Raw genomic sequence first — 12305 nt, forward strand, 5'->3', positions numbered from 1 at the left:
TGTGAAAGTTTTACATTACAGTTAAAACATCACAACTTTTGTACATTCGGTACCGGTTTCGACAGATTCCCTGTCATCATCAGCCGAGAATAATTAAACAAAGACAAGTATAGGTAAGTAGAATGGGAATGGTCATTATTCTATGAGGTGTACACCTTGATGTTTCTAATTAAAAGGTTAATTTGTTAAAAGAATTTTGTTCTTGTAATATATAATTAGGGCCTATAGTGAAATTTGATTGTAGGCTTAAATCTGTAATATTTTAACTTTTTGACCAGTCAATTCATTGAAGTTATGTAGCCATGTTTTACACATTAAAAAGGTAAACAAACATTTAGTCGAATGGTGTTCCACATAAAATATGTACATTAAAATTCGATTGGAGCTTCAACTTGGACTTAAGAATTGAAGAATTATATTAATGTTCAATGCAAGCAGAAATAGACGAGTTAATTTTTTCACTATGTATTGATGTTGATAGTTAGAATGTCCATTGAACAGTTCAATATGTCGATTTGTATTCTGGAATGGTTTACATTATTTTGAGATATAGTAATTGAGGTTCTTGCTAAGGTGGTACTTGAAGATCTTGTGTTGTAAGTTATGGATATATAAATGATTTGGAAAGATCCTGATCCAAGTCGGAACCTATAAGAAATAAAATACTATTTAAAGTTATATGAAAATCGGAAGGAGTAAAAATTCGCGAAATATTAGCGAAATGAAGGACTCACCTCAGGTGCCAAGTTGGTAGTAGATGTATCAGAGTGGAACTAACAGGCTGAATGTGAAGAGACGGACCTCGGAAGGAAGCAAGGAGGGGCGGAGTTACTGAGCGAGGGGAAGAGGGAGCGTGGTGGAGGCGGGACTATAATCGGGTGGGCGCGGATGGCGGTAGGGGTAATATGTAAGCGTGTTATGGATTGTTTTGAAGATAGATCGATTTTTAGGGATTTTAAGATTGTTCAATATTTTGATAAACGTATCAAATAAAATCGTAGGTTTGTCGGATAAATCATTGAGATTAAAATTTGAATTATGGTACTGATCAAGTGAGATGTAAAATTGTTCAGTGAAATCAAGTATAGGACCTTTATTTATTATTTCAATGATGTCTATATCGTGGTCTATGCTATAAAATTTGTGTTTATAGTCGTGTATATGTTGGCCTACTGCGGAGAATTTTCTGTATTTAATTGCATTTACGTGTTCTGTATATCTAATTTTGAACGATCTACCGGTCTGTCCGAGGTAGGTACTGAGGCAGTCGTTACAATGAAATCTATAGACACCTGACTTTTCAAAGGGGTTGGAAGGGTTGATTGAGTTAGAGTTGTGTAGAATGTTGAGGTTTCTATTATTAGTTCTGAAGGAAATGTTAATATTCTGCTTCTTAAATATATTTGTAATATTATGGATATTGCGGTTATAGGTAAAAGTTGAAAAAGTTTTTGATTTAATAGTTTGTTTAATTAGGTTCGATTTTGGGCGATGTCTGAATTTGCTGATTATATTTTCTATAAAATTCTTATTGTAGCCATTATGAAATGCGATATTGCGTATAGTGTTTAATTCTTTATTAAGGTCTGATTTTGAGATAGGAATATTGAATGCTCGGTGTACTAGGCTATTGTAGGTAGCCCGTTTATGATTAGGGGGATGAGTAGAGTCCTGTTGTATTGTCGTAGCAGTATATGTGGGTTTTCTATAAACTTTATATTTAAAGGAAGATGGGAGTCTAGTGATAGTGAGATCTAGAAAATTGATGGTATTGTTGACTTCGGATTCTAGTGTAAATTTAATGTCTGTGTCGATAGTGTTAAGATGTGTTAGAGTGGTAGCTGCGTCTATAGTGCGTTGGTCCATAATAATAAATACATCATCGATGTACCTGGACCAGAGATGTATGTTGTTAAATGTTGCATTATTGTCTATTTTTGTATGTTCTAAAAAATCTAGATATATTTCTGCTAAAATGCCGGAGGCTGGTGAACCCATGGCTAGGCCGTCCTGCTTGTATATTATTTTATCGAATGTAAAGTAGTTGTTATTGATTAAAAGCTTCAAGATAGACATAAAGTCAGCTATCTCAAGTTGACTAAGTTGGCTATGGTTGTGTAGATTTTGAGGGATAATATGAAGGGAGTTTTTCTGGTTTAATACTAGTGTACATATTAGTAACGTCAAACGAGTGTAAAGAGCAATATGGTTGAAGTGTAAAGTCATCTAGTTGTTTAATAAGTTGAAGTGTATTCTTTATAGATTTCTTGGACTGAAAAGTGTAGTGTTTTTTGAGGAATTGTTGAGTGAATTGTGCTGCTTTATACAAAGGACTAGGTCTATAGTTTACAATAGGGCGTATTGGGACATTAGTCTTATGTATTTTTGGTTGTGCTTTGACAGTGGGAAGTCCTGGGTTCATATGAATTAGTTTACTTTTTTCACTGTCGGTTAAGAGAAAGGATGTATTTTTAAGTGTCTGTTTTAACTGCCGTTGGATGGCTTGTGTTGGATCTTTGTTAATTATTGTAAAAGTGCTGTCTGTGAAAAAATCTTTAGTTTTGGATACGTATTCTGTTTGGTTCATTATTACAGTGGTGTTTCCTTTATCTGCCTTCGTAACGATGGTATGATTGTCTTTTATTTTCTTTTTAAGTTGAATGATCTTATTTCTATCTTCAAGTTGTGATTTGGTGATATTCAGGGTTGGTGATATAAAAGTTTTCTTTAATTGTTTATTAGCTTCATGTCTGAGTTCATCTTGTATGTCGTAAGGCATCTTTTTTATCGCTGTTTCTGTTTCTATTATTAGTTTTTTAGCAACATTTGATGGGTTGTAATTAGGCCAGTTATGTTTAGGGCCCTTTGATAAAATAGCGATCTCTTCGTCATCGAATGTTGCATTAGATAAGTTGATGAATGGGGGATGAAATTCGGTTATGGGGTGACTGGCAGTGTCTAGGCTGATCGGGTTATTAGATGGTTTGTTGGTTGTGGGAGATTTGTTAAGGAGAGTTTGAAACTTGTTATTTAAAGTGGACTGTTTTTGAATAAGTAAAGTGGATAGCTTACTGTAGACTTTCTCTTTGAAAATATTCCATTGTGAGTCTGATAACAACGTAGCAACTTCGAGGTGAGTCTCATATAATCGGTTATTTAAGAGTGATTTTTTCTTATGTAGAAATTTTAATTCATTTTTGAGCCATAATTTGTTAGTTTTATGGTAGACTTTATGTTGATGTGGTAAAACGTGTCTCTTGTTGTTCTTTAGGAAATTAGGAGTCAAATTATGAGCAATGCATTTCTTAATAAAGTCTATGTCTTTGATTAATTTTCCTATTTTAATTCTCAGGCTCATATAATAATGAGCTTTACTTTTTGCCTGGTTGGCTCTATCATTAAGAATTTCATATTTCAAGGAAAGGACAATAAGTTCCACCTTTTCAATACTATATATTGTGTGAAAGTTTTACATTACAGTTAAAACATCACAACTTTTGTACATTTGGTACCGGTTTCGACAGATTCCCTGTCATCATCAGCCGAGAATAATTAAACAAAGACAAGTATAGATCATAGACCAAAAAATGGTTACAAAAGATTGGATTGGGTGTATATGGAGGGTGTTGGAATGTCGAAAAAATGAGGGTGGCAATTGAAACTATTTATGAGGAAGTGTTTGTGATGATTAAATTGCAGGATGGAAGGTTGAGTAAGTGTTTTGAATCGAAAAGCGGGGTGAGACAGGGATGTAAGCTATCCCCGATATTATTTATGTTATTTATAAATAATATTTTAGAGGGTCATGGTGGAGACGCATGGCAATGCCCTTGGGTAGGGAAAATGGAGGTTCCGGGGTTGCTATTCGCGGATGACCTATTGATTTTGGCTTTGACGGCAAATGGGTTGCAAAAAGGGTTGGACAAGGTAGTTGAATATACTAGGAAATGGTCTCTCAGAGTAAATGTAAGAAAGACTCAGATAATGGTGTGTAGGAAAAGGGGTGGGAGAAAGAATAAGGAAGGCTGGAGCAGGAAGAAATTAAACCAGGGGGAAAAATTGAGTACCTAGGTGTAATAATTAGTAAGAATGCTTCTTGGAAAAATCAGTGTAAGAAGGCAAAACTTAAAGGAAGAGGAGCGCTTGCGGTAGTAGGGGTATTAGAAAAGAAATTTCCAGACGTTAAATACAAAATTCAGAAAATGGTGTTTAAATCACTGGTAATGGGCAAAATGCTATTTGGGGTTGAAGTATGGGGAATGGAGGAACACAGGAGTGAACTAAACCAGGTGGTGGCGAAATTTAGCAAGATCATGATGGACCTACCGAATTGTACAGCCAATGCCGGGGCCAGATTAGTCTGTAAAGAATCGATAGAGGTTGAAATAGCTAAGAGGGTGTTCAAGTACTGGATTAGATTGGTGGAAGGGAAGGGTGGGGCGTTAGTACAAGAAACGTTTAATTTTGAGAAAGGTATGACGAATGAAGGTTACTGGGTGAATAAGTGCAAAAAATGGTTACAAAAGATTGGATTGGGTGTATATGGAGAGGTCTGGGGGGATGGAAGGAATAAATGGGTATGGGAAAGGATAAAGGGAAGACCACTAGATATTGAAAGACAGAGCTTAATAGGGGAATGTAGAGAGAGAGTCTCTTTATCAGTATTAAATAAATTGGTGGAAGTAATAAACCCGAAAACGGAGTTTGAGGGTAGAAGGGATAAGAGAGGTTTGTATTGGTGGATATTGGGTGTTCCGAGGAATAGGGGATGGGTAGGTAGTGAGAATAGGGATATATGTGTGTTATGTGGAGAGAAGTGGGAGGACCTGCATATTTTTAATCAATGTCGACCTTTGGCGGAGATAAAGATCAAACTACTAAGTAAGAAGGAGCTGCATATGGTAGGGGAAAGCTATAAGATAACATCTTGGTTATGTAGAGAGTGGGAGAAAGGAACGAATATAGCGAAATTCTTAAATGTGGCCAGAGCTATATTTATAAAGAAATTGAGGGAGTAACAGGGGTTGTGCAGATAATGTGGTTCGTGCTGAGGGAGAAAGGGGGAAGGCATTCTGCTCAGAGGAATGGATATCCGCCCTGAGCAAATGCGCGAAGGGTATCATGGTAATCATGATATCAGAAGAGGGGGCTGTAGTGTTAGGGGAAAGGGGGAGAGCACCTTGCCCTGTGGAAAGGTGATCCGCCTGGGGCAAAGGGAAAGCCTGAGAAAATTAGGTAAGCGTTGAGAAAAGGGGAGGTTGAGTAGGTTTGAGGGTAGTGTAAAGCTTAGGTGGAGAGAGAGTAAAAAAAAAAAAAAAGAAAAAAGGCAGCGAGTTGACTGAGTGAACTAATGGACTTGGAATGGAGTACTGTCTGTTGGTGTGTAAATGAGGAGTGAAAAAAAAATGGATTGTTTAAGTGTATTTGTGTGAGGAGGGAGTATAAAGAAGGTATATGTGATTGATAGAATTGAGATAGATTAAGTGGGAATGTAGTTAAGGAGAAAATGTTGGCAGTATGGAAATTATAAAAGTAGGTCATATAAAAAAAAAAAAGTTAAATGGTGTAGATGCCTTGATGAGGGGTGTAAAATTGAGGGATTCTTGATGTTTATGTATTAAGTTTAGTAGGATGGAAGAAATGGGATAAGTCTAACAGTTTGATGTAATTGAGGTGTTGTAGACTGAGAAGACGGAGTGAACTAATGGATTTGGAATGGAAACTGTTTGTGTGTAAGTGAAAAAAAAAAAGTCAAATTGTTTTAAGTGCGATGATGAGGGATGTAAAATGATTGTTAGTTGATGTTTAAGTCTGAAGCTTAATAAGGTGAAACGGTTTGATATGTGAAGTGTGGTGTGGTAGGTAGAGAAGACTGAGTGAACTAATGGACTTCGAATGAAAAAAGTTTGTCTGTGTAAAAAAAAAAAAGTGTTAATTGTTTTAGGTGCGTTGATGAGGGATGTTAAATGGTTGTTAGCTGATGTTTAAGTCTTAAGTTTTATAAGGTGAGATGTAGAGAGTGGGAGTAGTGCGTGAGAGGTGAGGGTGACGTATCAAGGGAAGAGGGAGGGGTGGGGACTTGACCCCACTCCAAAGAAGTTAGACTTGAGCATGTCTGCACGGAAAGGAAAAGGATAGGGAAGGTAGTGTGCTGACAGTGGACAAGAGTATGTGTGACGTACATAGCGGAAGTGTGTTGCAGGCCACCTGTTGGGTCTGGTTTCAGCTAGGGTGGCTTGTAACACATGATAAGGAAAGGAACACAGTGTTTGTCAGCGAGGGTCGGTGAGATACGATACCAGTTCTCACGTGGCAAGGCTGGTGGCTGCTGTAGACGGGTTGGTGGGCGTGTGTTCCATGCCAGGGCTGTTGCAGCGACCAGTCTAATTAATTTTTTTAATTATTTTTTTAGGTGGTAGTCAGGGGTTGGGCTTTGGGTAGTTAGTAGTGCGGTATCGTCCTGCATGCGTGCTGGCTATGCGCGTACGTGTGGGATGATACTGAGTAGATGTAGAGGTAGTTAATGTAGTTAAGTAGTTTTAAAAGAGATCTAGTTGCTATTAGTGCTTGTTTTCCTTTGTTTCGCTCTGTCTGTCTTTATTGCCTGTAAGCCGATGGTGTACACTAGGGTGGGCAATAAAGATATGTATGTATGTATGTATGTAATTCATTTTAAAGCAGATGCACACTCGCATTCAGATCAAGTTTCCTTAATGCATCATGATGATTTCGTAGTTACAAATAATTCATTAGGGTGCATTAAAACATTTGAGGATAATTTTGTCATTAGCGAGGATTACTTGATCAGCTACAGTATTTTTTTGGATAAGGCCAGACTCTGTGTTGGTGTCTGTCCTAGTGCATTTCCCAATTTCTGTGCCTTTTGAGGTTTTTAAAAGTGGTTTTATTAAAAGTGATAAAGCTATTTATTTTACTTGTGAATGAAGATTATGTTCTCTTTGAGAAATTAGAGGGCTAGGTGTGAACCGATATACTGTCATTTACAGTAAATATTTACGTTGTCAACGATTTGAGTGTTAATGTACTTTATATGAAAATGCATATGCCACCAGAGAATTTCAAATTGTGTCTCCTATTGAAAGACAAAGATTATCTGAAGTTAAACAGAAGTAGCATAACAGTAATTGTTATGAGAGAATTTAATTTCTTGGCAGTGTTATGTTTCTAATAAATTTCTCGAATGGAGTAGGCTATTATATTTAAAAGCGTGTGGTAATAAAAAGGTCACTCAAATAAATGTATTTCTAAAACAAGTATTGATTTATAAGAAGAAGGTATGGACTGGAATAATTTACCAAGTGTGTCCACAACTATATCTACACCAATTTAATATATTTCCAACTTCTTTGAAGTCGTTTAAGACAAGACTAGGTAAACAATTGATACATAATCTGCCACTTGGACGACAGCCCTAAATTCAGATAATTGATTGATTGATTTGAATTTAAACTGCCACTCTTTGAAACGCATCAGATATTCCCCCCCAGGACTGTTATTTTATAATGCAATCCTATCTTACCTATTTCCTGGACCATACTAGTTTATAGGAAATACATTTTGAATTTTCCATATATTGCTTGTCCAGATCTAGACATTTCTAGATAGCATTGGTTCTTTCACACAAAGTAAAGTACTCTGTACATTGTTATTATTACAACTTGTCATTCCATACGATAATCAGAAGATTATGTTTATGTAACACAGGCTTGTTTACTTTCAACCGATGTGTTGGCCATGTTGATTTTGTATTAAGGTCTGATACTATTGATAATGGTCTTGACTAGTCGCTAGATTTGGAGTCTTTTTTAGTAATTTAGTGACAGAATTTTTAAGATAGCACTAGTGACTTTTCTAGAGATTTTAGGAGTCAGTTGGAGAGAGTTCGGTGTATTTTAATTTATTACTTGATAAAAATAATATCGCGCTTTGCATAATTGCGCAGGTGCGTGATGCAATATATTAATCTGTGCATTTGCTAAGTAATCGAATCCAAGTGTTTGACTAATTCACAAATGTGGAACATGAGTTTTCGGAAGGCTTATCAGAAACCGGTCGTCTGACTCCCAAATTCCTTAGAGATAATAGAAATGTGTAATTTTTAGACTTGTAGCCTCATATAGCAACAGTCAGGTTTTGACACACTAAGTGTTATAATATATGCCATAGTACTCCTGTATTGCACAAGACATGTAGAATAAGCAGTTTTGGCCATGTTGATTTCTCCTGATTTTTCCTGATTTTCATACAAAATCTCTTGATTTTTGGTTTTGTCAAGTTGGCAGGTATGCAAGATGCTGCTAGCAGTGACAGACTGTCCACTCAGTCCTGCCAAGTTAACTGCTAAGGAAGTGGTGAACCCTGGGTTAAACAATGCACAGAAATAGCCTGATAACCCAAGGCTTGGTTCTATTGATGTATTTTAAAGAAATTGTAATCACTGGACAATTTTGTTGTAAAAAATTGCAATTCAATTTGTTAATCGGATGTGGTTAAAATCCACCGACCTGGCCAGGAATTGAATCCAGGACCCTCTGAATCAAAGATCTTGGTGCTGACCATTAAGAAAAGTATCTCTTTCAGTAATAATTAACAAGTACATTTTTTAATTCATATTTTAAGAATGCTGTATGTTTTATAAACCATCCCTGTGGTGTAGTGTGCCTGGCCTCCAGGTTTGATTCCTGTCCAGTCCATGAATTTTAATTGTGGACTAAGAGTGCTGGAATGGCACTCACTTAGCCTTGTAAGATCAACTGTGGAGCCTTCTTGATAGGAAGGCAGTGGACCTGGTCACAGAAGCCAAGCAGCATGGCAGAGGATGTCATCGCACTTATGACATCTCACGCCAATGTCTGCGGTTTACCTGACGGGCTAGTGTCATCTTGCCAAGTCGAGACCTGTAATGGGCTGTGTGTGCAATGGATTGTTTTGTTTTTATAAGAATATTTTACAGTAAAACCTTGTTAAGACGTTTCTGCAGGGGATGACAAAAGAGAACGTGTTAAGCGAGAAAACGTATTATTGAATACATCAATAAAAACTATCAAACATCGATATGTAAACACTTGATATGTTTTTTCCAACATGGGTTCATTTTACTTTGTGTATATAGGGGTAGGCCTACAGTGAAAAATATTTAGGCCTACCATTTCTAAAGTTGATACGAGAGTATTAAAAGGCGTGAAAAAAAAAGGCGAGAGAACAAATGTGAAAACTTTTTTCGACTGGGGCTTATTAACAACAGTGTATTAAACGATGTGTAAAACACCAGACAATAAATATGAAAACATTTTCACTGAGGCCCGTTAAAGTATCAGGTATTATTGCAGGTGGCACTCTTTTTAAAACAAACGTTAACTGAAGCCTTATATTTCGGACCAGAGTATTGTTAAACATTGTGAAATGTTCTGGCCACACTCGTCGACTATAATTTATTTGGAGGTTAAACTCTGCTACATGCGAGAGACTGGTTTGATCTCCATCTCGAATGCAACAACACTTTGATTTGCTTCGATTGAATCGAGTCAAAACTTGAAGATGTGAGTTTTGATATACGCGCCACTGCTGAAAGTTGCAGATATCTGCCACTTCCTGGATTTTAATATTTTCTTCATTAGTAAACAATTTCATGATTTTTTCACACCGTATCACTCAACACAGAATTAATTTCTGACTTTTAGATGGAATGTGAAATACAAGCACAAACAGGCTTACTGGGTTATTCAGCAATATCACTGAAAACCGGCAAGCAAAATTAAACTTTCCTGACACTAATGGCTTGCTCCACCGAAAGTGTAATTTACCCCTGTAAAGTTCGAGAATTCAAGGCCATTTGCTGTTTTCATGCAACTTTCTCCAACGTGCCTCCTGTGGTGAGGGCTCTTATTCGTGTTGGAGACAGCGTTCCTTTCACAAGGGATGAAAGAGTACATTTTCAAGGATAGGGAAAATGTGATCGTACTAAGCAGTAATAGCGAAAATTTGTGACTTGATAAGTGAGGTATTTTTATATAGGTACGACGTGAATGAGGACTGAATTTACGACGAGCTAAGCGAGAAAATATCTTAATAAGGAACGCATTAATGAGGTTATACTGTATATTGTTTTAGTATATAACACCCTTCTTCATATAACATGTAGTGATATTTCACATTCTCAGTGAACTAAGATAACCTCAGTCTAAGCTTCTGAAATCTGAGTTGTCTTCCAGGTATACAGTGTGAAGTTTTGTGAGATTTTTTCACATTCAATATGTATGTCCTGGTGAGCTAAGTATATAATGTTTTGTATTTTTTCAGGAGTGATAACAGAAAATATGAAACAGAGTCTTCAGCATCTACACAGGGGAATGGTAGTGTAGAAATGGGAAATGATAGTACACTTCCTGGAAATAATGTCGATAATGGATCTTGGTATCAAGAAGAAGATATCAATGTTGCATCTGGTGGTTCAGATTTGAATGCTTCTGTTGGTTCAAAGTGGACCGGAAACAATGGAGCTGGTGCAGGTTCACAAGATTATACTAACATAGAGGCTACTGCTTATGAAAAATATGAAGGAAATCCAAAGGAATTGAGAAGTGGAAACTATGATCATGGTGATGATCTAAATGCAGCAAAAAGTGGATGGAGAACTAAGGAGGATAGTAGAAATAGACCTAATCGAAGTGGTGATCATGGTGTTCCAAGTGAAGAGAAAAGTAGACGGGGGTCAAAGGATCGTAGAAATAGACCTAGTCTAAGTGGTGATCGTGGTGATCCAAGTGAAGAGAAAAGTAGATGGGGGTCAAAGGATCATAAAAATAGACCTAGTCAAGGTGGTGATCCAAGTGAAGAGAAAAGTAGATGGGGGTCAAAAGATCATAGAAATAGACCTAGTCAAAGTGGTGATCGTGGTGGTCACCATGATTATGCAGCTGGAGGAAAAAGAGGGGGTAAGTACAATGCCTATAATTCTTATTCATTACTAAAATCACGCTACCTTCATTATCACAAACATTCATAATTTTATTCAGTTTCATATTCTGCACGTTAACTGTACATTGGTGGTTCCCAGACTTTTCCAGCTCCCCCCCGTAAGCTATGAAAATACCATATTTACAATTTTTTTTTCTTGTAAACACTTATTTTCGAGAAGAATGTAGACAAATTAGAGGATTTAAACATTCACAGAAGTATAGTACCTACTGTATTTTTCTGAATCCAAAGCAACATTTTTTCCTCCGAATTTCATGTGAAAAATCAAGGGTCATCTTGAATTTGTGACCTAACAGTAATGAACACCACTGACGGCTACAATGGTAACCATGCTGCATCCCTGCACGCCCCCGCACGCGCATAAAACTCGACCTTCAATGTCCACAAACATCGCTAACGGTGGCAGTCAATTGTACAGTGCCTATGTGTAACGTCACCAGTTCTCGGCAAAGTAGTGAAGTGAGAATGATATTCTACTAGCTTCTACAAAAAGTTCTTCAAATTCGTAGAATGGCATCAAAACATTACTCTCTTCTGCTAATTATAAGGTTGACCATAATATACTTCCAAGCCCCAGCTGCACAGTAAATGTCATTTGAATTGAAATAGCAAGGATGTGACCCTTCGAATTCTTAGAAAATTCATGGCTGCTCAGTGGCAGAGTTATAATATGTCTTCTGTACCTGATGCTTAGTAAAAGAAACGGTTTTATAGACAGTAGTATATATATTTTTTTTTAAATTTTTATTTATTATACAGATCATTGTATTATAGAGATATGTGGAACAGATACCTATTGCCAGCAAATTTTCAATGGGTTCGCGTTGATATTATGATGCCAATTTTAAGTTAATGGCTATTAAACGTAGAAATGAACAGTAATTGTGCAGCCGCAGGAAAGTAGGGCATAACTGAAGCCAATGTTCGGCATTGGTGAGAAGACAAAGATAGCTTAACTTCTCAGGTGGGATGACTTTCACTACCTGGCTACCCTGTGCTCTAGGAGGAGTATAGCTCCAAGCAGCTCCAAGCATACTATGAGTGAAAGCTTTTAGTTAATTGGGCGTAAATGACAAGCGGTTCAATGAATTTGACTAAAATGTTCAGTTTGTTATTAGTGCAATAAACACATAAATAGCACAATTTACTGGAATAACCTGAGGTCAGTGAAGTGGAGGTATCTTGTGATGCTTTCAAATCAAACAAGAGATATGGCTGAATCAAATATAGGAGTAGCTAGTACCCGTTGTTTTGAGAAATAAGATCTCAATACAGGTTTCTGACTATGCTCATTAACATACACAATG

At 36.8% G+C, this 12305-nt stretch overlaps 1 protein-coding gene across 2 annotated transcripts in view; it reads left to right on the top strand.

Moving 5' to 3' along the window:
- LOC136857231 (uncharacterized) overlaps positions 1–12305 on the top strand; it is a 277547-nt gene that overhangs the window by 154870 nt on the left and 110372 nt on the right. For both annotated transcript variants that reach the window (XM_067135712.2, XM_067135713.2), the window contains exon 5: positions 10321–10955. In XM_067135712.2, coding sequence (XP_066991813.2) covers positions 10321–10955 — 635 coding nt within the window. The remainder of the gene's footprint in view (positions 1–10320; positions 10956–12305) is intronic.

The sequence above is a fragment of the Anabrus simplex genome, chromosome 1 (genome assembly GCF_040414725.1).
Source record: "Anabrus simplex isolate iqAnaSimp1 chromosome 1, ASM4041472v1, whole genome shotgun sequence".
Taxonomy (NCBI): Eukaryota; Metazoa; Arthropoda; class Insecta; order Orthoptera; family Tettigoniidae; genus Anabrus; species Anabrus simplex.